Below are 26,110 nucleotides of genomic sequence, written 5' to 3'. Positions count from 1 at the left end.
CCATTTGCGCAATTTGAGGGGTGCGGTACCTAATGTTTTTCTTAGTTATCCATAATATTTTATGTGACATGACATGACATCGTGTTTATGTTTTCTATAACTTATATGTGCATGTTATTGTCACAAGCATTCTCCTTTAGCATTAATCACTAAATACAATAATATTTACCTTCCTTACGTAAACCCTATATTTAATATATAGTGTGTTCGTCCTACTTTGGCGCGAAAGAAAAGCAAAGCACGCCCTTTCAACACTACTGCATGCATCAAGCCAGTCAAATTTATTTGCAGAAAGTAACGGAAGTCAGAGCTTTTCTTTCAAAGTAAACGTTCAGATCACGGATGACGGTGCTGTGACCTTTTACTTACAAATCTCAACCAAAGCGTTCACGTCTGTGCGTTGACAACGTTGAAACTCAGCGGTCCCAAAAGAGGAAAGACCTTTGTGTTATTAGTCCAGTTAAACCGATGCGCGTTTGGATTGTAACGAACCAGTTGTTCGGATCCACTGGGATAAGCTATCTGTGACTACAAAATTGACGCGTAGGTAAGGACGAACTGGTTTTTGTAATTGGCTAGCGTATTCTTTTGAATTTAAATATTTACGCTGTCTATAGATTAAGCCTTACCCATTCGCTCGGAAACAACGAGCTGGTACGTTGCATCAGTTTGCGTCCAATTTTTTTGTTATTGTTATTTTTAAATCACTTATACTTTGCGCATGCGCATCACGCGTACACTTTTGCATTGCGTTCATATGCAGTACTTGGCGTAACCTGAACATTTAATTTTCGCACTGCTAGTCAGCACGTGGCAAACAATTTACATACTCTCGATATTTAAACAAATATGCAATTTATCGTGCAAAGTAGAAATGCGCCGATGATGCCAACAACAACATCGGAGCACACTAAAAGTCGAGTGTAGACGGTTTAAAAAAAATAACAAAATAAAGATAATAATAATTTGTTTTTTTTAAGATTGGGAGGTCTTTTTTTGCACCGCAACTTGTGCATTTCCGGCGGAACGATTAGGCGGCGTACTAGTTTCCGGTGTCAAATATGTGTTGATTTATCTTGTTTTCCATTCATTCATTTTCCGTGCCGTTTATCCTCACGGAACACTCGTGAATATTCTGACGATATTTTTTTCTTGTCTGCTCACACCTTTCGTAGGGTGCGTATGTGCAACAATTGCTATCTTATTTATTTTTTTTAATAACAAATGCCTAATATGTTCCATTTGTGTATCCAGTGATGGTCACCTTTTTTTTTTTTTCGAGCACCAGGAGGAGCGATTTGCTCCCTCTGTTCCATTTCTCCCTCTCCTCTGCGTGCTTACCTCTTCTTGCCATCCCTCTCAGCATGAGACCAGCACCTCGAAGTGTTTCCCCTCACTGCCCCAAACCTGATGAGTCCGAGGAGCCGCTGGGGACAGCCATGGAGACGGGAGCTACTAAGAGTGAGTAAGCCAAGTACCTTACCCCAAACGGGAAGCAAAAAAGTGCCCGCTGGAGCGCAACTCATAATGTCGCGCAAACACACCCGTTCCGAAATATTGCTCGACGTGGCTCAAATGTGTGTGGTGGAATAATATTCTCACTCACTGACATTTGCGTCTTTTTGATCGTTTTTTTTTTTTTTTTTTTTTTTTTTTTTGCTCAAAGGTAACAGTATAAAAACTGGGAATATGTCATCTGAAGTAATTGTCACCAAAGAAATGGAGGAAGAGGAGCAGCATCTGATGGCAGAAGGAGAAAAGAAAGAGAAGGAAATGATGGCCAAGGTTGGTTGCTAATCAATCCAAACCAATCACCATGATTGCAGATGTTGGTCTGTAACGCTATGTTTCAAACCACCAGGCTCGGCAGTCGTTGGAGAGAGAGACTCATGAAATGCGCTTCAAAAGACTACAACATTTGCTCAAGAAGAGTAACATTTACTCCAAGTTTCTGCTGACCAAAATGGAGCAACAACAGAACGAGGTAAAGAATGTCGTCACCTTAGGGGGGAATAAATATTTAGAATCGATTAGCGCTCGGAATGATTGGTCCTTAAAAGCTGTCCTTCCATTTTTCTCTCTGCTCACTAGGAGAAACTCAAGAAGGAAAAGCTTGGGAAGAAGGGCAAGAAAGTGAGAGGATATTGTTGCCAAACATGAATGTACTATTCTCACAGGCCTAGTAAATGTATGTGTCTCTGTGTTTTATACGCAGACCCCAAACGGCACCGAGCCTGGGAAAGGTAGATGCTTGCTCGTGTAGCAGAAAAAGCAAACTCCAAATGTTGTTTACTTCTCTTCAGTTAGATTTAAAAAAATATATATATATATAATTGTTTTTTTTTTTTTTTTTTTTAAATTTGTCTGGTTCCTTCCTAACTAGATAAAAAGAAGAGACAAAGGGAGGATGACTACAAAATTGCTGATGTCATATCGAAAGAAGTATTGGCTCATTTGGCTCTTTTTATTTTCTTTTTATGTTCCTTGCTTTGAGTTCTGTTTTAATTTTTCCTCCAGGAAATCATGTCACAGGCTAAGAAAGTCAAAGTGGAGGAAGCGGTAATGTGTTGCTCTTTTACACTTCAGGCCAACTTCTCAAGATGAGGCAGCAAAGGATTTCATTTTATACCAGTGTTATGGATGCATGTGCCACACTCCATATTAGGAAGCGGCCCCTGCCCCGAAGAAGCTCGACGCCAAGGATATCGAGAACATGAGTGATTCCAACGAAGACATCAAGAATCGTTTGGCCGAGACGGTGCGAGACAATGCCCAACAGCTCCTGGACCCGGACAGAAAAGTGAACGGCGAGCCGGTTCCTGCTCAACAGCCACAGCTCTTCACCGGTGGGGTCATGAGGTGGTACCAGATCGAGGGCATCGAATGGCTTCGAGTGAGTGGCGTTTCGACCTGATTTAGAACGCGACGCTGTTATGCCCAAATAGCGGTTTAATTCTGGAGAAGCATTTTTGTTGAACTCCTCCTCAAGTAATGACTTGACTGCAGTATATTTCGCAGAAAATTGGGATGGAGGACTTTCTACTGTTAGATAAGACGCCTAATCTTTTTTTTTTTTTTTTTTTTTTTTTTTTTTTAAATATTATTATTTATTTTTTATTTTTTTTAAATGAAACCTACATCTGTGTTACCACATAGCATTTGGTCCCACCGTCATGGGATATACATCACAAAGGTTTTTAACTGGTCAACACACTGAAAATGTTGGCTTATTTTACTGTGGCACACGCACAGTACAGCCACAGTTTGGGGTTTAGTGTGTGCGTCCAAAAAAAAAAAAAAAAAAAAAAAAATTACATACCAGTAATATACTTACAGACAGGCTACCATCTCAGTATTTTAAGGGGAAAAGAGGACTTAATATTTCACACTGAAAATGACCGTGCTCCATAAATCGAGTTTATGCTTGATGTCAGATGTTGTGGGAAAATGGCATCAATGGGATCCTGGCTGATGAGATGGGACTGGGAAAGACAATCCAGTGTATCGCCCACATCGCCATGATGATTGAAAAGAAGGTCACGGGCCCGTTCTTGGTGGTGGCGCCACTCTCGACTCTGCCCAACTGGATCAACGAATTCAAGCGCTTCACGCCGGAGGTGAGAGGGTGGGCTACTAAGTACATTACCGGTACTCTTGCCGTTAAACCTATCATTTCTTGGGGGGGGGGGGATCCAATTATATGGAATTTAATACATCTAAAGTCTAGCTACAAACACCAAATGACTGCCTCTTTAGCGTCTCTCTGAGTCCAATAGCTGAAAACTGGAATCATTATTTTATTTTATTTTTTTTTTTTGTCCGAATGTCATTTGTCTCCTATAGGTGTCTGTGCTGCTTTATCATGGCCCACAAACCGAGAGGGGCAAACTGTTGAAGCACATACACAAATCCCAGGGGTCCCTCAGTATGTTTCCTGTCGTCGTCACCTCGTTTGAGATTGCCATGATCGACCGAAAGTTCCTTCAGGTATCAGCGATGAATTCCTCCTCGTTTAGCTGGGTTAAACATTGAAGTAATACAAAATGTGGACGCCATCTGAAAAGAATCTCTACATTTACTCCATGAAATCAAGGCTTTGAGGCAGATGTGTAATTTAAGTGAAGTACCAACTCGCCGAGCGCTATATATGATGGGAGTTCCCATTTGTTTGTTCCTTCAAGCGCTGTCAGTGGAAGTACTTGATTGTGGACGAAGGCCACAGAATCAAAAACCTCAACTGCCGACTAGTGCAGGAGTTGAAGCTGCTACCCACCGACAACAAGCTGCTGCTCACTGGAACTCCACTGCAGAACAACCTGGCTGAGCTCTGGTCCCTTCTCAACTTTCTCTTGCCGGAGGTCTTTGACGACCTTAAGAGGTAAAGGGTTCTCGGAGCCACACGCTCACCAGGCGGACCGGTTTGCACATTCGGCCCGCGCAAAGTCTTTGTGAAGGAAAACCTAAAGCTTTAAATATTCAATGTCGCCAACCTTTAAAGACTTGGGTGCGAGGTGCGGAGGGAAAATGTCCCAGAAAATGATCCCAGAAGTCCCGGTATCTCTTGACTTCAGCCCTCAAGTAGCAGTTAGCGACTGGAGCCACAAGTAGGATTTGGTAAAAGTGCTTGATTCTTATGAAAGCTTGCGCAAACTAGTTCACCGCACTCTTGTTTGTAAGCACTGAAATTATGACCGTACCATTTGTAAACAAGAGGGGCCCCCTCGTCATCTTAATCATTTTACATTTCATCTGGTCTTCCAAGTATGAAAATGGACTTTGGTTGTTCCCAGGTTCAATTTCTAATGTCCAAAAGTGCATTTTTTAAAAAAATTTTTTTTTTTTTTGAAAGCAATATTTTATTAATGAAGCTCTTTTGTATACTGTTGGCGCCAGGTGTTCACTGTTGGTTTGGACTATGGGACGAATCAGCCCTTAATTTTACATTATTCATAAAGAAGTCAATCATTCTTCCTATTATCCGCAGCTATTGCCACTATAATTCTGATGGGCCATTCACTTAAGGCTGTCACAATAACACATTGTTTAGGATGACATTTTCCCAGAAACTATCACGATAAAAGAGTATCGTTTTTTTTTTTATTTTTTATTTTTTTTTTTTTTATGAATTTTCGAATGTAATAGAGCATCATTCAAATGCATCCTTTTTAAGAGCAATTACATTTAAATTCTCAAGAATATCAAACATTGCGTTGTAATTTACAACAATACATAAAAATATCTTGGATTAAAAACAAAAATATATAGATATATAGCAGACTCGGGCTCTGGTCGCAAAAATTGCACCTAAATATTAAACATTGGGCACAGAGGTAAAGAGTTTAATACTATTGTTTGAAAATCAGCACATTTAGATTTGACAAGTGACTCATCCAAATCACAATCCTGCATGTCTCCCAAACATATTTTAAATAAGTTCTCCAGGATTCTGCAGTTTTATTGTGTCGTGAATTCTTTTGTTTTCATTTGCATTAACTCTGGGGCGATCAGAAATCGAAATGCATGAATTACATCCGTGCATCCAAGGAAATAATGCAGAGTTGACGACCTGTAAAAGCTTTGTGAAGTCGCGTAGGCCCACAGGTCAAATAATTTAAATATTTGTTTGTATTCTTACGAGCACATGAATGCAACATGTTTTTTTGTATGTCAGCTCTTCAAGCACAATTCCAGTGCATTTTTCTGTTTGTACTAATGCAAGAAAATCACTAATAGTCCTTTTTTTTTTTTTTTTTTTTTAAACTTGTGTAGCTTTGAGTCTTGGTTTGACATCGACACACTCGGCGAGCCGGAAAGTGTGGTGGCTGCCGAGCGTGAACGAAACATCCTGAGCATGTTGCACCAGGTCAGTTCCCGAACACGTTATTTAGCTGATAGTCTTTTGAATCGCGTGCGTTGTTGAGCCAGACTATAATCTTCTTTTTTTTTTTTTTTTTTTTTTTTTAAGATTCTGACTCCATTCTTGCTGAGGAGACTGAAGGCTGATGTGACATTGGAGATTCCCCCAAAGAAAGAGATAATTGTTTATGCCCCTCTGACTGCGAAGCAGGAGACTTTCTACGCTGCTGTCGTGAACAAGACCATCGCTAAAGTGCTTGGTCACCATCAGGTATCTTCGCTCACGAGTTAAGGAACTATGGACAATATTGGAACATATGACACCAACATCTCAACATTAACTGGTGTAGCACTATATTAAAAATTGTTTGATTTGACAGAGCGTTGGAGCAGCGTGAAAGAGTCTACGATCACCGACGGATTTCGATATACTGATAATTAAATGTCGTGCTTTTCGATGCTGTGGCTCATACTCCTGAATACTCTATTATTATTATTAAAAGCTGTTTTTTTTTTTTGGACATGCTTTCAGACTGAAGCGCCTGTGAGTTTGACGTCGAGCGGCAGGCCGAAGCGCCGCAGCCGAAAGCTGGTTCGTTACAGTGAAGCCGAGGATGATACGCCCTCAGGCTTGGAGGAGTATCTGGAAAAGGTCCAAAGGGAGCAGGAGCGGAGGTCAGAAACCACAACCGCCAGACTTGTACAAAGTGCAGGCGTCTCGTCATCTGCTGCAAATAAACCACGTTGCGCCAGTCCCTATTTCAAGTTGCGCCCACGTCCTACAATTCCAGCTCCTCCCCGGTGCCGGACGTCCATTGCCCTCTGGATGCTCAGATCAACCTCAAGATGCAGAATATTCTCATGCTGCTAAAACGGTGCTGTAACCATCCTTACCTGGTAGAATACCCCCTGGATCCAGCCACACAAGAATTCAAGGTAAAATACATCAACATTTGGATGTTTATTTTTTATTACTTCTGTCGTTTTTTTTTTTTTGTTTTGTTTGTTTGTTTTATTTTTTTTTGAATAGCTGTCCTGTTTGGCAACTTAAGTCGTCCATTATGGTGGCTCGAGACTGTGCTGCAGTCTCGCTTGATACCTTCTCTCCCTATTCGTGATGCAGATCGACGAGCAGCTGGTGCAATGCTCTGGGAAATTTCTCATACTGGACCGGCTTCTCCCGGCACTCAAGGAGCGAAGCCATAAGGTAAAGCGGCTACTGTTTTAATCCAAGTGGTTATGCTGCCTGTTATAGTTGTACATTTAAAACTTGGGGGGGGGAAAAAAAATACCTGTTCTTGTCTAACGCTAAATGCGGAAATTGATGGCACCCTATTTTGGGAAGTTATACACAATTAATTAAGCCTAAAGAATTTGAATCTTACAAGGAGTGGAGTCTGTTTGCAGTGGGCGCCCCCCCCCAAATACAGGTTTTAGTCAGCGATGAATGCTGTGCTACAAAAATGGGTGGAGTTGTGGATGTCCGCCAGCGGGGTTTCGAGACCCTGCCCGTGGACGTTAAAATGACAGAATAAACAAAGCAAACCTTCAGGGATATTCTAAATGTACACAGTGGTACCTGTGTGATTCTGTTCTCACAGGTTGCCTTCGAAATGTTTTGTGTTATCAACCTGTAAAAGCGGATCGTGTCGTGCTTCCGTGAGACACAGATCAAAAATAGAAGCTAAACGAAGGAGTGGCTTCAGAACAACTCCGTGACTGTTCTTGAATGGCCCAGCCAGAGCCCTGACTAATAGATTTGAAGATGTTTCAAGAGTTTAAAGTATTAAGGCCAGAGCAAATAAAGTAAACACTTGACTGTTGTTGTTGTGGTTAAGGTACTCCTCTTCAGTCAGATGACCTCCATCTTGGATATTCTCATGGATTACTGCTATCTGCGTGGCTTCCAGTACAGCAGATTGGATGGTAGCATGTCCTACGCTGATAGGGATGAAAATGTGAGTAAAACAATAAGACCATGGTGAAGGGTGCGAGTGTCATGCTTTAGGGTTGGATAAAGTACATCCCATCCATGTAACTTCTCAATTACGAAAGCACTTGTTTTGAATACAAGTGTCCCTGCTACGGTGTTTCTTCCAGATGACCAAGTTTTCCAAAGACCCAGAGGTTTTCATTTTCCTGCTCAGCACCCGAGCTGGAGGGCTTGGGATCAACCTGACGGCTGCTGATACTGTCATTATTTTTGACAGCGACTGGGTAGGTCAACAAGTGGGGGGGGGGGGGGGGGGGGGGGGAGGACACAGTTTGCTGCTGTAGCTTAGGTTTTAACGTGATGAATTATTCTCAGAACCCCCAGGCAGATCTGCAGGCTCAAGACCGCTGTCATCGTATTGGGCAAACCAAACCAGTGGTGGTGTATCGACTGGTCACGGCAAACACCATCGACCAAAAGATTCTGGAGAGAGCCTCGGCCAAGAGGAAGCTGGAGCAGATGGTCATCCACAAGAGTTGGTCAACTTTTTATCGGAACAAGATGTGAAATAGTCTGTTTGGTGGGCAGTATGTTATGGCTAGCGTGCACTTGCCCAACATGTTAATGTGACCATAGAAATGTGGAAAGTGAATCATCTATCCAAAGTGGCAGTTGGTTTCTTAGAAATAGCCACAAATTTCAATCTTAAATGAATTGGTAATTCGTTTTTTTTTTTTTTTTTTTTTTTTTAATTTAAATTTCTTTGCCTTTTTTTACCCAGATAAGTTCAAAGGCGGCAGGGCGGAGTTGAACCAAACTAAAAGCTGCCTTGATCTGGATGAGCTGAAGGAGCTGCTCCAAGCCAGACGCACTGAGAAGCAAGTTGTCCTATAACTCATCTTCACTTTTTTATTTTATTTTATTTATTTATTTTTTTTTATTTTTTATTTTTTTCTTCTCTACTGAGCTTCACGTTGGCTGTCACTTTTGTCCTTGCCAGGGAAGTGAAAGCATCAAGGGGGAAGGTGATCAGCGATAAAGACCTGGCGTTTTTATTGGACCGTAGTGACTTGCTAGGTGGGTACTCAAGAATTAAATGTATAGTGTGAACCTTGTGGAATTTCGACATAAATTGGTCATAAAATGTGGTCTGATCTTGGTCTGAATCAGAAGAATAAACAGTCTGCCTAAACTAATCCCACACAAAACAAATATTTTTATTGAAAATAACGTGTAAACATTCACAGGTCAGGGAGGGGAAAGAATTCTCCAAAAACTAATGAGTCGGGTGTGAGCCCACCTTGAGTCCAGTCAATGAGATAAGGTTAGCCACTAGAAAACACACACCATCTTAGAATTGTCTCCTGTCAAGAAGCATTACCCAATGTGTACCACGCCTCACTCAAAAGAGCTCGCGGAAGACCCACGGTTAACATTTGTTGATTTTGTATAAAGCTGCAAAAGGTTACAAAAGCACATGTAAAATTATCAGTACATGGTGAGCCAAAATCTCTCTAAATGGTGAAAGTTCAGCAATGTTGGGAGTGGCCGTCTTATACAGACGACGGCAAGAGAACCGCGCGGAATGCTCACTGAGGGTTTAAAAAGAAAAAAAAAAAAAAAAAAAACTAGCGTGTCAGCTGAAGCAAAACATTAAAAGCACATAGCACACCAATAGCAAACCTTTAGCTCAATTGTGAAGCATGGTGGAGGAGCATTCTGGGTATGGTGGTGCTTTGCTTCCGCAGAGCCTGGACACCTTGCTATCATCAATGTAAAAATGAATTCACAAGTTTATCAAGATATTTTGCAAAATGGAGGATGGGTGCTGTAACAATGACTGATCCAAAACACAGAAGCACATCAACACTTTGGCCAATGGAAACAAGAACACAAGGCCAAAATCACAACTGGGGGGAAAATAAAAAATAACACAATGGCTCTTTGCTTAGCCAAAAATCTGTTTTGATAGAGAGAGGAACTCACACTAGACATTATGGTATGGCATTTTTGTTGATACAGAGAGGAACTGCACATTTTTCACAGTGCATTTCAGTTTTGAGATCCTTGCACATGGACCGCAATTTTTCTCCTTGACAAGCAAATGGGCGATTTGGTCTGTACTACCGAGGTAACTTAGTACAATATATACAAATGAACTTATTTCAAGGCTTTAGCCAAATACAGGACTGACATCATTGTCACTCAAAGAACCAAAAGGTCTTTTTCTTTTTTTTTTTTTTTTTTTTTTTTACCTGACTTTTTTGTATTTTATTTATTTATTTATATAAATATATAAACCCTGACACCCAGAGGGACATTTTTGCCCCATTGTTTTTTTTTTGGTTTTTTTTTTCAACTAACAAGAGTCGCTAATTTATCCAAAAAGTATATAAAAAGTACTTCTAGGCGTTCTTCAGGCTAAGACTAAATAGTGTGTAGTTTTTAATATTCTATCACCACATTTCTGGTAACCTTTTATTGCTTAGTGACTCTCTCTGCTGTGTTTTTGTCTCAAAAATATTTTCTGTGAAATGGTTGACCTCGAGCGGCTCCCAACTCCCGGATACAAATTCCTTGTTTTTTTTTTTTTTTACATACTTGGCAAATAAAGATGATTCGGATTCTGATGACCAATTTATGCAGAAATGTAAGAAATTCCAAAGGGTTTACCTTTTTCGTCTCTAGGATGTAAAACGCTGCAACAAAGTGAAACAACATGGTTCTGTGTAAAAAAATAAATAAATAAATAAAGTAGAATCCAGTAAATGGTTCTATTTTTCAGTTTATTTTGAAAGTGGGATTGGTATTTTAGCAAGAAACATGATTAGCTTTCATGGGCTACATTAAATTAAGGGGCGGGCTGCATCTGGTCACCAGACCTTGACACCTGTGGGTGTTCGTTCATAGAAATGGTTTGGTTGAAAGATGTACACCTATAAAATTTAGTTGGTGGTCGCCCATAAAAGAATGGAATGTGGTGTGCTAGCTATAATACTGATGAGACTTAATCTGGTGGACTTTTCAGATAAGGAAAAGGGGACAGCGAGGAACGAGAAGGTTGGCGTCTTCAGAGTTGTGGAGACTGATGAATCATCAGAGATCACCTTGACTTAAAAAGACCTGATATATTCCCTCTTCCTAAAATTCCCTTAGAAGTAAACTGAAGCTTAGGTGACTTCAGACTTGGGAAAATTCAAGGACACGCTGTAAAAATATGCTCTGCTGTCTGTTATTTTCCAACGTTAAGATTTACTGTAACTGCTTTGATTGTACATTTTGTTGTTTTTTTTTATTTTTTTTTTCGTCCTGTAATCTTCTGTTAATGCATTCCCCCGCCTCTCCCTGTACTCGCCGTTCCATCTGCCTCACGCTTTCAGTACACTGAAAGCGAAGAAAATATACTTTCTGTGCAGCGTTGACACAGCAGGACACTAATCGCCAATGAAAGCCACAACAGTGATATTTGATATCTGACAAAAGTCAGACTCAACCTTAAGTTTTTCAAACTCTGTGTTACTACTCTTTTAATTTGGAAGCCTTTTGGTGCCCTCAGGCTTGTAATGCGCGATTAATGTTGAAACAACTCTTAAAAGCACTTTTATGCAAATAAACCCTTGTTCCGTGATGCATTTTTATTTTTGTATTTTTTTTAAAAAGGTTAAATATTTCCACTGCTGTTTTTTTATTTTTATTTTTTTTCCCACTAATGAAGTTGAATTTGGGGAGATTGTATTTGCATCTTATCCAGTAAATTGCTGTATTACATTATTTTATTTTCTCCAGGATTAACATTTTTAATGCACCCTGTAAAGCCGTTTTATTTCAGTTTAGGTCTTTCAAGTACTCATTTGCGCAAGGGTTTACTTACTGAATTGGGGTGAAAATCAGTTTTCCTAAAACTGGAATGGGGTGCAAAGGCCACAGTGTGTGTGCGCGTGTGCGTGTGTGTCAGTCATGTGGGGTCAGGGTAGGCAAGTGAGGCAGAGCGTCACTGCCTCCTGGTGGTCTTCCCTTTGCACCGCATGTGAATAGTAAAAAAAAAAAAAACATCAATTTGCCGTACCGCTTATCCTCACCAGGGTCGCGGGTGGGCTGCAGCCTATCCCAGCTATCTTCAGGCGACAGGCCCGGTACACCCTGAACCGGCCGCCAGCCAATCATGTTCAACCTATATTTAATTGAATACACCACAATGACAAGTTATTTAATGTTCAAACTGATCAACTTCATTGTTTTTAGCAAATAATCATTACCTTCAAATTTTATGGCTGCAACGCGTTCCAAAAAAGCTGGGACAGGGTCATGTTTACCACTGTGTTACGTCACCTTTTCTTTTAACAACATTCAATAAACGTTTGGGAACTGAGGACACTCATTGTTGAAGCTTTGCAGGTGGAATTCTTTCCCGTTCTTGCTCGATGTACAGCTTCAGCTGTTCAACAGTCCGGGGTCTCCGTTGTCGTATTTTACGCTTCATAATGCGCCACACATTTTCAATGGGAGACAGGTCTGGACTGCAGGCAGGCCAGTTGAGTACCCGCACTCTTACTACGAAGCACGCGCAGAATGTGGTTTGGTGTGTCCAGGAGACCAGGTGGAAAGGCAGTAAGGCTAGAAGTTTAGGGGCAGGTTTTAAATTATTTTACCATGGTGTAGATGGGAAGAGAAATGGAGTTGGGGTTATTTTAAAAGAAGAGTTGTCTTGGAGGTGAAAAGAGTATCAGATCAAGTGATGAGGCTGAAACTTGAAATTGAGGGTGTTATGTATAATGTGATTTGTGGCTATGCCACACAGGTAGGATGTGACCTAGAGGTGAAAGAGAAATTCTGGAAGGAGCTAGACGAAGTAGTTCTGAGCATCCCAGACAGAGAGAGAGTCGTGATTGGTGCAGATTGTAATGGACATGTTGGTGAAGGAAATATGGGGGGATGAAGTGATGGGTAAGTACGGCATCCAGGAAAGGAACTTTGTGGGACAGATGGTGATAGACTTTTTCAAAAAGGATGCAAATGGCCGTCCAGAGCAATGGTGAGTGTGGTCAGGAAGTGAAGAAACGGGTCCAAGCAGGTTGGAACGGGTGGCGGAAGGTGTCAGGTGTGTTATATGACAGAAGAGTCTCTGCGAGGATGAAGGACAAAGTTTATAAAACAGTGGTGACGCCGGCCATGATGTACGGATTAGAGACAGTGGCACTGAAGAGAAAACAGGAAGCAGAGCTGGAGGTGGCGGAAATGAAGATGTTGAGGTTCGCTCTCGGAGTGACCAGGTTGGATAAAATTAGAAATGAGCTCATCAGAGGGACAGCCGAGGTTTGACGTTTTGGAGACAAAGTTAGAGAGAGCAGACTTGGATGGTTTGGACACATCCAGAGGAGAAATAGTGAGTATATTGGTAGAAGGATGAGGAGGATGGAGCTGCCAGGCAAGAGAGCTGGAGGAAGACCAAAGAGAAGGTTGATGGATGTCGTGAGGGAAGACGTGAGGGCAGTTGGTGTTGGAGAGGAGGATGCAGGAGATACGCTTACATGGAAAAGGATGACGCGGGATGAGCGACTGCATTTGGGGAATAAGAAATTTGCTCATAATACTGGCACTGAGAGCCTAAACATTAACAGTAGGCCTACATTTTTTTTGTATTTAAGGTGTTTTATAGAGTTTCCCAATGTGGCGTTCATAAAGACAATCACATTTTATCCAATCTAACTTGTGTATAATGTTTGTGTTGCGTCAAAACTTGCACAATAAAATACTGTTTTAAAGGTCCATTTCTGCATTTTATCGTGAAAAGTTGAAAATGATTTAGTTTCTGCATTTATCGTGAAAGTTGAAAATGAAGAAATGTGATTATTCACGTGATTATAAAAGTCGATTACCAGACTGCGCCCCTAAATCTTCTGCTTGCACCCTGTTAGGATAGGCCTTCTTCAGGCACATATCTTAGATAGATTCAGGCCCGACCGAGTCTTCGTTGTTTACTGCCGTAAGCTTTCCACTGCTGCAGCAGCCTTGCACCCCGAAGCTTGCTCAAACTCGGAAAAAAAAAAATGAAGACCGTTGAGTCACGGAGAAAAAGTGCGGAGACATTGTTAGGCTGTACAGGTCATGACTCACGGGTCACATTAATGCGAAAGGTTTTGAAAGGTGTGGAGACTTTCTATATCCACTGTACATAGTGTGTAACGCTATATGCAGAAGCCAAACCAGGTGCACTACTTCTCTGTCTCTTTCATTGTGAGCTTCTGTATGAATGCATCTAGACCAGGGTGTGGTCACACAGTTCAGATGTCAGGTGATTCATGCGTCCCTCCTTCCTGGCACACTGCAGAAAGGACTTCACAACCTGTAATCGCTGTACACTGAGTGGAACCCACGGATTTTTTCATAGGTTCAGGAAATATTTGCACACATCGGTTTTAGTTTTGTTTGAAATAGTGAGACATACTAGTACCCCAAGTGCTAATCTCATCAAAGCTGCAGCTGATTGTTGTTTGAATTTATCTACTCTTGAATTTATGGAGCGTCTGAAGTTAATTTTGCAGTATTTCCAATCCAACTCTGAATCAATCTCCAATGGGATTTGTATCCTCCTCGCCTTGGTTAGTGTCAAACTTTACACCAGCTTTGACTTCAACTGTCCGTGCCTTCCTCAGTACAACAAACTGTACTCTTTGGGAGTGATGGTCGTTCCACCCATTATCCTTTTCTTCCTGGGTGTCCTGGTCAATCGACATACAGGTGTCATGATGGATGAGTGGAGGAGACCTGTTGGAAAACGGTCTAAAAATCCAGCTGTGGTGAAGTAAGTTCAGCTTCTTTTTATTCATTATGCATCCATCCATCCATTTTCTGGACCGCTTCTCCTCACTAGGGTCGCCGGCTAATTCTGGGCGAGAGGTGGGGTACACACTGAACTGGGCGCCAGCCAATCGGAAGGCTTTTTTTAGTCATTAGTCAGTGAAATACAGTATGCTATATGCTTCTCAGAGATGTTAAGGAACATTGCAACCAAAGTGACTGCCCCATTGTAACACTTACCAGGAAAGTGAAACCTAATGACCCTTGAAAGAGGAACCATCTCATATTTTCCTCCATTTTAAGTGCCTGCAGTCACAATAGAGAGGAGACCCGATACTTGCTCTTTGCTCTTGTCTGTATGTATTTCACGACTGACACAAATGATAGAAGGAAATAAATACAGCATTCATCTCTTTCTGCAGATATTTATTCTCAGCCATGGTCCAGCGGGCCCTCCTTGCACCAATGGTATGGATCCTAGTCACCTTGCTGGATGGAAAAATATTCATCTGTGCCTTCAGTCTGAGTGTCGATCCTGTACTGTTCTCAGGTAATGCTCTGTGCAGAGCCCTGCCTACTGTATATACAGTAGGGATGCACCGAAGTTTCGGTCACCAAAAATCTTCAGAAAATGCCCTTTTGGGCCGTTTTCAGCCGAAAGAGTTTTACGATTACGACTGTAGAATAATTATCACGTTACGCAATTGAACAGTATGCAGACTTATCTGTTATATAGGATACATATTAATTGTGTTGTCATCCCTCAGGTTTGCCCAACAACACTGGACTGGATGTGATCAAAATCATGGCTAAAGTGCCCTGCAAGGAGGATGTCATCTTCAGGAATAGCTCTTTCCACAAAGCAGTATCTCGTTATGTTCGCTGCTATTCGCAAGTAATCAACAGCATATCCATACACCCACATCATTCCTTTTCAGCCCAAAAAGTATTTGGGTGTGAAGGCTGAGAAATGTTGTCTCAGAGCCAAAATGTCAAAGAAATTAGTTGAGGGCAGCAGGATAATTACTATGTCTGGATTGTCGTAAAAGTTTGAATGTTCTCTTGCATTTAGGTTAATTGTTTGTTCTATTTATTCATATTCCTCCCTCACACGGAATTGTCAACCCATTAACGGAAAATGAAGTAAAATCTCATTTCTTGACTACAAATTCCATTCCTGTTTAGGCAGTTGGCTGGTCCATCCTCCTTTTCCTGATTGTGCTGGGAGCACTGGGACGACTGATCAAGCCTTGTTTTGATGACCATGCCACCTTCCTGCAAACACGCTACTGGAGCAACTACCTTGATGTGGAGCAGAAGCTCTTTGATGAGACATGTGTCCTCCACGCGCGAGACTTTGCCCGGACATGTGTGGTGCAGTTCTTCGAAGACATGAGGGAGGATGTTGAAATGTGTCCCCCACATCCTCAATTCATTGAACACTTCGAGGAGGAGTGGGAAGAGGAAGCGCGGGAGAGACTTCATGGGATAACAAAGCAAGAGCAAGTGGACAACCTGCTCAATAAATGGTATTTCGGTAAACCTGAACTGGATGTTACCAAAGCTGCCTACCGGCCCAGGATGTGTGTGACCTGCAAAAAAGAAAGGGGAAATCTTTTATGAGTCTGAACCTTTGGGTCAATGCCGGATGGTTATGTGTGCCATGATGGCTGCATCAATAACTACTATTGGATCATGCTGTAGAAATGGAACAATATTACCTGAAAACACAACTGTTAATTGATAATATTGTCTTATGGTAAAGGTCGTCTTGAATGTTTTAGACGAATAAATAGCTGCGTGTGCTGTTGCACATGGCTTTAAGAAGGTCATCCCAGAAGCCCAAACTTAGCCTGCTTTATTCATTCCAAAACCAGATTTGAGGATCATTGTGCCGTTGGAACACCCAATAATGTTCGAGTTTCAGCCCTCTACTTGTTGATTTGAGGTATTTTTTAAAAATAATTTTTAGTTAGTCCTGCAGCTTGATCTTTCAATCCACTTTGTGCAGAGCTCCAGTGGCACTGGCAGCAAAACAACCCCAGAGCAAGATGATACCACCACCGTGCTTGATAGTTGGCTGTGTTCTTAGGTTTAAAAAGTTTCCCTCTGACTCATCCAAACATATTGTTTTTGTCATTGCAGCCATAGAGCTTAATCTTTGTCTCGTCTGACCATAAAGCTATTGTCCAGAAGCTATTTGGCTCTCAGTCCAGGCCGATGGAAAACTTGTTTTACTGGTGCTCCAGCAATTTCCACTTAATGTCAGTTTTTAGCCTTGGTGGTTCCTGGATTGTTCCTGAACATCCTAACCATTTCTGAGGTTGACCGTTTGGATGTTCCCAGACCCCAGGAAAGTGGTGACAAATAACTTGTTTTAAATTATATTTGATATTACAATTCTACGACTACTGCTACTGTCCACTTGCTGCTATAATAAAGTAATTTACCCATTGTAGTACAAATAGAGAATAATTCAACACAATTCAATTCTATTCAATTGAATTCTATTCTATTCTATGAGGAACAAGTCATCTGACACCAAATGCTTTGAATAGGTAAAGGTGCAGTCTTACTATTTTGCATAGGTGAGAGACCCACCCACAGGTTCTCATAGAAACATGCAAAAATACATTTGAAACTTAATTCAAAGGTTCTGGTTTATTGTTCTGACAGTAATCCCGGATTTCGTCAGATGTACATCATTTGAATATTTTGAATCCATTTTCTCGAACCAATCATCATCTTACAGAGTTTATGATTTTGCCCATCTCATGATCCAAAGCACAGCCTACAGCATACAATAATGTGTCCAACGTGGCCAAGGCAGTGCTGAGCCATAGTCGTCATGTAAGGTTGTTACTTTTGGCGAGAGGCTACTCCTTGGACTGGTCGCCAGTTTTAATTTATAAAAAAAAAAAAAAAAAAATTGTGCCTCTGTATATCCAAAAAAGCCTTCGGCCATCAGTAAAAACAAACATTTCCTTCTCAATGTATTTTATATAAGTGGATTCACTCGACGGCAAGAAGTATTTTCCAAAGCAATTCTATATTGACGACATTACCATTCTACAACACTCCCACGTCCGATCCCATCCATCCATGCATCCATTTTCTACCGCTTATCCGAGGTCGGGTCGCGGGGGTAGTAGCTTTAGCAGAGACACCCAGACTTCGCTCTCCCCAGCCACTTCATCCAGCTCTTCCGGGGGGATTCCGAGGTGTTCCCAGGCCAGCCGAAGGTTGTAGTCTCTCCAGCGTGTCCTGGGTCATCCCAGGGGTCTCCTCCCAGTGGGACGTGCCCGGAACACCTCACCGGGGAGGCGTCCGGGAGTCATCCGAATCAGATGCCCCAGCCACATCATCTGGCTCCTCTCGATGTGGAGGAGCAGCGGCTCTACTCTGAGATCCTCCCGGATGACCGAGCTTCTCACCCTATCTCTAAGGGAGAGCCCGGACACCCTGCGGAGGAAACTCATTTCGGCCGCTTGTATCCTGGATCTTGTTCTTTTGGTCAAGACCCACAGCTCCTGACCATAGGTGAGGGTAGTGAAGGGAATATAGAATACTTTATATTCTAATATGTAATTGTAACTAGTTTGGAAGAGAATGTGTATTGGAGTATAGGAGTATATTGCAGGAAGGCCCCCATCGGGGGGTATTTGGCCCCATCAGGGGGTATTTGGAGACAAATGTCAAGGAAGAAAGGAACTGCGGGGAGCCACTATAAACATTGAATGCAGGAGACATCTGCAGGCGGCGTCTGGAGCCAGATCAGATAGTCATCATTCGGCCGAACAACGATGACGTCAGATTACGGACCAATCAGACGACAGCGATTCCATACCGGCCTGTTTGAAACATTGTATAAGTCTGGGGTAGAGTCAGATAGTTTTAGTTTGACTACTGTATCTGCTAAGGATAAGATAGGGTAGTTACGAACCCAGAGCTCTGCAAAATGTATAGACTCCTCTGTCAGGAATAAATTGGTTGTTTTTTATACATTGTTGTGAACGAAGTTCTTTCACGAAAACGAGCACGCTTGGAACCACGGAAGTTCGGAGATTTTAAAACACAGGTTCCTTCAGTAGGAACTTAGATCGAACGGTCCGGGCCCCATGGGTGCAGGCCCGGCCACCAGGCGCTCGCGTTCGAGCCCGAACTCCAGGCCTGGCTCCAGAGAGGGGGCCCCGGTGACCCGCGTCCGGGCAAGGGAAACCTGACTCCATTTTTTGTCGTCATCATAAGGGGTCTTTGAGCCTTGCTTTGTCTGGTCCGTCACCTAGGACCTGTTTGCCATGGGTGACCCTGCCGGGGGCATAAAGCCCCAGACAACTTAGCTCCTAGGATCATTGGGATACACAAACCCCTCCACCAGGATAAGGTGACGACTCAAGGAGGGGACGTCCGATCCCCAGTGTTTTTTCCTTCTTCTTTATTTTTATATTTTTTTTAGATCCCGTTTGAGCATGTAAAATGTCTGTGTTGGAGGACTGGTTTCTAGATCGTCGGTCAAACAAGAATCCTTACAGTGTGGTGTTCTGTGTTGTGATTGTCGGAGTACACCACACACAATATAACCAAAACTGTTAAAAGCCCGCTTTTTTAGTTTGAATTTTCACGTTTGGGCTCTGTTATAGATAATCTTTTAAGATTTGAAAAATTCCCGTGTTGCTCTCTGTACACTTGCGTATGCTAACAGCCCACCCCCCCACCCACCCCCCGCTCAAAACACATGCAGGCATGTAAGGTGAGATGTCAGAGTGAAAGGGGCGGCAAAGACTATTGCACAGTGTAGAATGTATGAACCAATCAACTGGTTGTTATTGGTTCCTATGTCTCCGGCTACAAAGTGAAACATTATTTTTCTACAAAATAGTATTATGAGCAAGCTTTTCCAGTTCTTAACTTGGCTGTGTTTGCACATGTTTTCACTTGTAGACCTAGTTTTTTTTTTTTTTTTTTTTCCTATAGGGGAGGAAACCAGAGGGCAGGTCCTTGCTGTGAGTCATCACTGGTGCCCACAAAGCTCGCAGAAACTCAAAGTTGAGCACGAGAAGGAAAACTTCTTTTCAGTTGTAAAAGTAAACTGTATGTTGCCGGTTTTTTCTTGAGACACAATTTTCACAGAAGGCAGAACTAAATGGATTATAAAAGATGAGTCACATGTTTTTCCTGAGGACACTGGAAGACTGTAAGTTAGCTTGACTGACTTGGAATGTTGTCTTTTCTAAAAGACAGCATTTACAACATCTTTGCATGTTATGTACCACAGTTGTTTTCACACTTCAAAATGCTGGACTACATGATGTGATTTTACAAGAAAATTGTATAATGGATTACTCTTTCAATGTTTCATCTTTCTTTATTTCTTTTTCTCTTTTTAGCTTGACATAACTTCGACCCAGCTTCAGTGATTTTACCCCAACATTCCAAACATGGCTGCGTATGCCCTTGTCAGGGAGAACTTAAAGTTTGGGTCCCTCTTCTTCAAAAGTAAAGATGTGATGATCTTTAATGGTATGATTGCTCTGGGCACTGTGGCAAGCCAGACAGCGTACAATGTTTTCGCCTTTGATTGTCCATGTTCCCCTGGGAGGAATTACTACTATGGCATTGCTGCCATTGGTGCTCCAGCTTTGGCCTTGTTCATTGTTGGAGTCATGTTGAACAAGAGAACTTGGGACCTAGTATCAGAGTGTCGCCTTAGGAGGTTCCGGAAACTGTCAGCAGCAGCAGCATTTGCAGTATTGGGAAGTATTGTTGGTCGTGCCGTGGTGGCACCTCTGACATGGACTGTTATATCCCTTCTGCAGGGTCTGGCTTACACATGTGCCTTAAGTGAGTTTACTGATCCCAGCACCGTGAAGGGCTTCCCCCCTGGTTATAAGTCAGAGGACATGGCAAAGTTCCCTTGCAAGGAAAGTCTTCCAACAGAGCTGCAAGGCTTTTGGGCAGAAATTGACCGGCGTCTGAAATATGAGTCACAGGTACAGGAATTTTTTTTTTTTTTTTTACCAGTAATATATAATATTTGGTTCATAAAAAGCCTCCTTTGAAGTGAGAACAAACTGAATGTTTACCACCCACTATTTACAAGACCGGAGGATCTAGATTTAGATACCGTACTCAGTCTAAAAATCCCAAAATACCACACCAAGCAAAGTTTTTGATTTAATGTTTTGCTGTTTTCAGTTGATAGGCTGGCTCGTGGTTGCTGGAACGTCTTTGATGGTGTTCATGGTTATGTGCACGAAACATTGCTCCTCGCCCCTTGGCTACCAGCAGGAAGAATACTGGTCCAAGTATCGCTCCAATGAAAAGACGCTCTTTCATCGTACAGCCGCTGTCCATGCCCAACTCATGGCTGCAAAGTATGTTAAGAGCTTCTTTGGTTTTGTGGCTTTGGAGCAGGATGAGAAGGAACATGTAGTGGAACACCAAGCTGCAGCCAGTCCCATCTACAGCACGGAGTGGAACAGAGTGTCTGGTGTCTACCTTTACAGAGAGAAGAATGGACTACCTCTATACAGCAGACTCAATAAATGGGCCACATACAGCAAGGAGAACAATGTCGAGGCTTTCGATAAAGAAATGGATGAACTTAGCAGTTTTGTTACTTAGCACTGCAAACAGATGTTTCATATCAGAATGTTGATACCCTTGTTGACTTGTTTGTCAGACTTCGTAAAAACGTTGACTCACCCTGCTATTGGCGACACGGTGGACGACTGCCTTACAGTTCTGAGGACCGGGGGTCCAAACCGGCCCTGGCTCTGTGGAGTTTGCATGTTCTCCGCGTGTCTGCGTGGGTTTTCTCCCGGTACTCCGGTTTCCTCCCACATCTCCAAAACATGCGTGGTAGGTTGTGTGAAGAGTTTAAATTGCCCGTAGGTGTGAATGTGAGAGCGAATGGTTGTTTGTTTGTTGTGCTCTGCGATTGGCTGGCGACCAGTTCAGGGTGTACACCTCCCTCTTGCCCGAAGATAGCTGGGATAGGCTCCAGCACACCCGCGACCCTAGTGAGGAGAAAAGGTACAGAAAATGGATGGATGGAACCCTTCTATTCACTTGGTTGGTTCAATTGACCAACATAAAGGCTGCTAATCGCTGCAGTGTCATTCCTACCAAGAATGCTATTCAGTCGCGTGCATACATCAACCAATGCTCAACTGCTAACAAAAATAGAAAAAAATGCCGTGGGTTGTTTTGTGTTTGTCCATCTGCTTTTTAGTTAGTGGACTATTTACTGGTTGATTGAGGATGACGAACTGAAAAGCCTTTAGATTCTTAAGAAATGATGCCACCATTGATGCCATATAGCGACTCAAACAGTGTGAATGTGTATCATCACCTTACCAGCACTAAAATTAAATAATTTCTTAATTTGGTTTTGTGGTACCCTTCTTCGGACTTTGTGGCAATATGAATGCTCTGTGTAATCCTGCTAACTGTATCCTACTCAATGTTTTACTTGTCAAAGTAACTGCAGTGAAAATGAACAATTACCATGACAATCACAAAACTAATGGTGGCATTTTCTAAATGTGACCTTTTATTGACCATATTAGAACCAGCCTTCTGTTTAAACAAGGAAAGAAGATCACTCCCAGAGCCATCTCGAAAGCTGGCATATAACTTTCACATGGGGGGGGGGGGGGGGGTCAGCCAGAGGCCCAACTATTTGCATTCAAACATTAAAAAGTCCGTCTTAAATATTATGTCCCCATTAAAGTGGGAATTTGGTTGTCAACCAATCGCAGGGCACATACAAGCAAACAACCATTCTCACTCACATTCACCCCTGCGGGCCAAATTTAGAGTCTTCAATTAATGCATGTTTTTGGGTTGTGGGAGGAAACTGGAGTGCCCGGAGAAAAGCCACACAGGCGGGGCCGGGGATTGAACCCCGGTCCTCAGAACTGTGAGGCAGACGCTCTAACCAGTCGTGCACCGCGCCGCCATTTACAGTATAGTGTATGTCAAATTAAATGTATTTTCAAGCAGTTTGAGCAGTTGGTGGTTCACACACACGCCGATGAAAAATACACTGATGTGGAATGTGGACCTTATAATTTCTTTCGAATATATTGACGTTGAAATAATAATTTGAAGAATGAAAACAAACAGAGAATCAAAAAACACAAATCTTGCAATGCACAAATGGGGGGGGAAAAATGAATTGATCACGGTGGTTAGGTTCCGGAGCACCCCCGCACCAGGTGAAATCCGCAAAGTTTGCGACCACATCTTTTTGTTAATTAGTATTTATACATATTTTAAAGCTGTATGAACTTCCCCAGGCTCTTATTAATCTTCCCCAAGCTCCTATTAAACATCTTACAAATGTTTATACATACAGTTATGCACAGAAGAACTGTACACTTGTACTTTTTATTCCTTGTAATGTGTTTTAATGATTGATTGTATTTAATTTGTTTGTTTTTTGTACAGTTTTAATGTTTTAGGCAAGGAAGTGTTTTACGTACCACAACAAATAAATAAATAAAATACCGCACACACTCAAAATGCCAGGATACGGCGAAATATTGATGACGACTGTTAACAGGGCACTGTTACTTGTGGGTCGTTACTCATTTGCCGTTAATGCACACAGCCGAACAAATGTATAATCCTACACACACCCTATCTGTTACCAAGTGCATCATGAGCTTCGCTCCTCCGGCCACAGTGACGTTACAACCCCATGCGCAAATCATGTGAACCGCACTGCTCTAATAACAATTATACACATATTAAGGTACTCACATTTAAGAGACTAACCCTCTCTTATGTCATTCATTTCTCACACATCAGACTGATTTGCACGATTTAAGGACACATGCATGGATTGGGGATCTTCTCTTCTTGACCCCGTGCTTGCGGTCCCGGCATCTGTGGGCGCGGGACTTTCTTTATTCCTTCCCAACCCCTGAGGGCGGTGGGCGGATTACCGGGCTGGTAAATGAGTTCCATTTACGAAGTCGGAAAAAAAGATGGTGCCCTCCGCGAAAGGTATCTCCTGCTCGCCTTGTCTGCATACGAACAACCTCTGGACAAATATGCAGTTCTTCTGTAACCTCCAAAGACGGTGGATGAAGAGAAAACACACAGACTCAGAAAGTGGCCTATTTTTTTGTTCCAGTGTATTTCATTGTTTACATAAAGTAAAGTAAAAGGGCGTGTTTCCATCAAACAACAGGATTAGTGTTTGTCTTTGTCTCTGTGTGTTTGTGTTGCTCTCTTTCTTGGGTTAGGCGTAAAATTTCATTGTGTCCTATTCTTTACTGAAATATGTTCTCTCTTGGCTAGAATCATCGCTATGCTACAGTATACACAGTGAACTGACGACTGCGACACATTGGGAGATCGTGCTGAGTGCTGAGCATGGCGAACCAAAGCAGTTCCATACGGTCTCTATCTCTGCTCCCCTATAATCCAATACACGGTCCCCTCCAAAAGCACTGGAACGGCAAGGTCAATTCCTTTGTTTTTGTTGGATACTGAAGACATTTGGGTTTTAAAGATTAATATGAGACAAAAGTTCAGAATTCCAGCTTTTTTTCTTCTTGGTATTTACATCTCGATGTGTTAAACCACGAACAGAGCACCTTTAGTTTGAACCCACCCACTTTTCACGTGAGCTCAAGTACTGGAAGACGTAAACTGATGGGTGTTTCTCGTTGCTCAGGTGTTGCCTTTTAGATTGGTAGCTTAAACATTAGAGAGTGATTGTTTTTGGCTTTGTGAAAACTGCCAAAAGTATGGAGAAAGAAAGGATCTGCTTAAGATCCAAAACACAAGCTGGTCTGTGAAGCATGGTGGAGGTGTAACGTCATGGCTTAGGCTTGCGTGGCTGCTTCTGGAACGAGCTCACTAGTCTTTTTTGATGATTTAACTCATGATGGCAGCTTCAGAAAAAATTCTGAAGTCTACCAAACCATTTTGTCTGGCAATTTACAGAAAAACGCATCCAAACTAATCTGGAGAATCTTCATCATCCAACAAGACAGTGACCCAAAACACAAAAAAAGTGTCAGACTGGCCCGAGTCAATCACCAGACCTTAACCCAATAGAGCATGCATTTTACCTCCTGATGAGGAGACTGAAGAGAGAAACCTCCAGGAACAAACGAGAACCGAAAGAGGCTGCAGTCAAGGCCTGGAAAAGCATTACAAATGAACAATGCAACAGTCTGGTGGTCCGACTTGTTCAACACATCTAGATGTAAATACCATGAAATAAAAGCACACACACATTCTTATATACGCTAATAGAATAATACACGATTATATCATTAGCAGCAGTATCTTGGATTTAAAAAAAAAAACAAAAAAAGATTGACTACTACAAACAAAACAATACCTACATAATATATGTATAAATGTATGTATTGTCCCATATAATAGCAATGCACTGCTGTCATTATTTTTTTCCTGCCAATAAATAAGTGTTTTACTCAGTTGTTTATTTTTCTCATTATTTACTGCATTGACTCCAAGTAGATGTATAATAGAGTTCATCAAATATTAAAAAAAAACAACAACAATTGACATTTCTACGTGAGCTAAGAGCTAACATACGTTTAGCTATTCAAGCCTGTTTAAAATCTTTATTTTTAAATGCAGTACCATATTTTGTTTTACTTTTCGTGTATTGTTTGATCCTTTTAAAGTAGACATTTTCGAAAGTACAATTTCGTTTCCTTTCACCTTTTAAGTACAACGCAATGGCATTTAATCTTTACTGCATTGTTTCAAATAAAAATAAAAATCTGGAAGTACAAATTCGATTTAACTTTAATGTGCAATACCTTTTTAGTTAAATAAGTTAAGTTGAATAAAAGCTAGCTTGCGATCATAACTTTATTTACTTTTCATGAACACTAGGGCAGCACCTATCGAATATTTCAGAACTGGATATTCTCCCAATTATACTGTACTATAATCGAGTAATCGGATACAAATTGAAATTAATTGATTGTTTCAGCGCTAAATTGAACACTTCAAACCTAACATGTTAGTTCTTTTGAATGTTGGCCATGATTGTGTTACGCGGAGAGTTAATAGTGTTTTTTTAAACATTTTTTTTAGGTTGTTACTTGGTGTCAAGTTTGAGAACCACTGGCACGAAGCATCAGGCGACTTCCTAAATGTTTCTTTCTATTTCCCATGACAAGTGGGACCCAAGCATGACTCATGACGCACACGTGACATGTTGGTGAGACGTTTACGGATAATGCATATCTGTCTGATAAAGTCATTTGATTACACGTCTGCTTGAATTTATTATGAGCCCTGTAAATTGATCAAGATGGAGAAAATTGCTCAAGATGGAAAAAAAAAATTAAAAAAATAAAAATAAAAAATAAAATCGACAATGACGATACTTTTTTTTGTCAAAAATAATGAACACATAACTTATTGACGACAAATTTTACGCATTTTCAATGTATGGTGACGTTATGTGCCAGATGAGTTGGAGTGCATGTTGCCTGACACGGGACAATCGCTTTGCCACGT

The 26,110-nt window shown here is 41.6% G+C and overlaps 4 protein-coding genes across 4 annotated transcripts in view; 3 read left to right on the top strand and 1 right to left on the bottom strand.

Annotated features, from left to right (window-relative positions):
- ncapd3 (non-SMC condensin II complex, subunit D3) overlaps window positions 1-664 on the bottom strand; it is a 34,569-nt gene extending 33,905 nt beyond the window's left edge. The window contains exon 1 of the mRNA XM_061690186.1: window positions 630-664. The gene's annotated coding sequence lies outside the window, so the exon portion shown is untranslated. The remainder of the gene's footprint in view (window positions 1-629) is intronic.
- On the top strand, window positions 336-11,417 carry hells (helicase, lymphoid specific). Its single transcript, XM_061690187.1, has 23 exons — window positions 336-547; window positions 1,364-1,461; window positions 1,667-1,785; window positions 1,862-1,984; window positions 2,092-2,133; window positions 2,216-2,243; window positions 2,384-2,442; window positions 2,518-2,559; window positions 2,666-2,893; window positions 3,435-3,617; window positions 3,844-3,987; window positions 4,182-4,378; window positions 5,770-5,863; window positions 5,966-6,127; window positions 6,389-6,531; window positions 6,648-6,792; window positions 6,980-7,063; window positions 7,695-7,814; window positions 7,957-8,073; window positions 8,165-8,324; window positions 8,571-8,667; window positions 8,790-8,866; window positions 10,818-11,417. Exons 2-23 carry the CDS (start codon window positions 1,365-1,367, stop codon window positions 10,904-10,906), a joined length of 2,550 nt encoding a protein of 849 aa, XP_061546171.1. The 5' UTR covers window positions 336-547; window position 1,364; the 3' UTR covers window positions 10,907-11,417.
- Window positions 11,418-14,304: 2,887 nt separating this feature from the next.
- On the top strand, window positions 14,305-16,210 carry calhm3 (calcium homeostasis modulator 3). The gene is made up of 4 exons (XM_061690871.1): window positions 14,305-14,591; window positions 15,010-15,137; window positions 15,355-15,482; window positions 15,773-16,210. Exons 1-4 carry the CDS (start codon window positions 14,305-14,307, stop codon window positions 16,208-16,210), a joined length of 981 nt encoding a protein of 326 aa, XP_061546855.1.
- A 3,405-nt stretch (window positions 16,211-19,615) lies between these two features.
- On the top strand, window positions 19,616-25,017 carry LOC133410152 (calcium homeostasis modulator protein 2-like). The gene is made up of 3 exons (XM_061690940.1): window positions 19,616-19,781; window positions 19,975-20,577; window positions 20,783-25,017. Exons 2-3 carry the CDS (start codon window positions 20,026-20,028, stop codon window positions 21,209-21,211), a joined length of 981 nt encoding a protein of 326 aa, XP_061546924.1. The 5' UTR covers window positions 19,616-19,781; window positions 19,975-20,025; the 3' UTR covers window positions 21,212-25,017.
- The last annotated feature ends 1,093 nt before the right edge of the window (window positions 25,018-26,110 follow it).

This window comes from Phycodurus eques, chromosome 11 (assembly GCF_024500275.1).
Source record: "Phycodurus eques isolate BA_2022a chromosome 11, UOR_Pequ_1.1, whole genome shotgun sequence".
Taxonomy (NCBI): Eukaryota; Metazoa; Chordata; class Actinopteri; order Syngnathiformes; family Syngnathidae; genus Phycodurus; species Phycodurus eques.
This window is presented reverse-complemented; position numbering and strand designations above follow the sequence as displayed.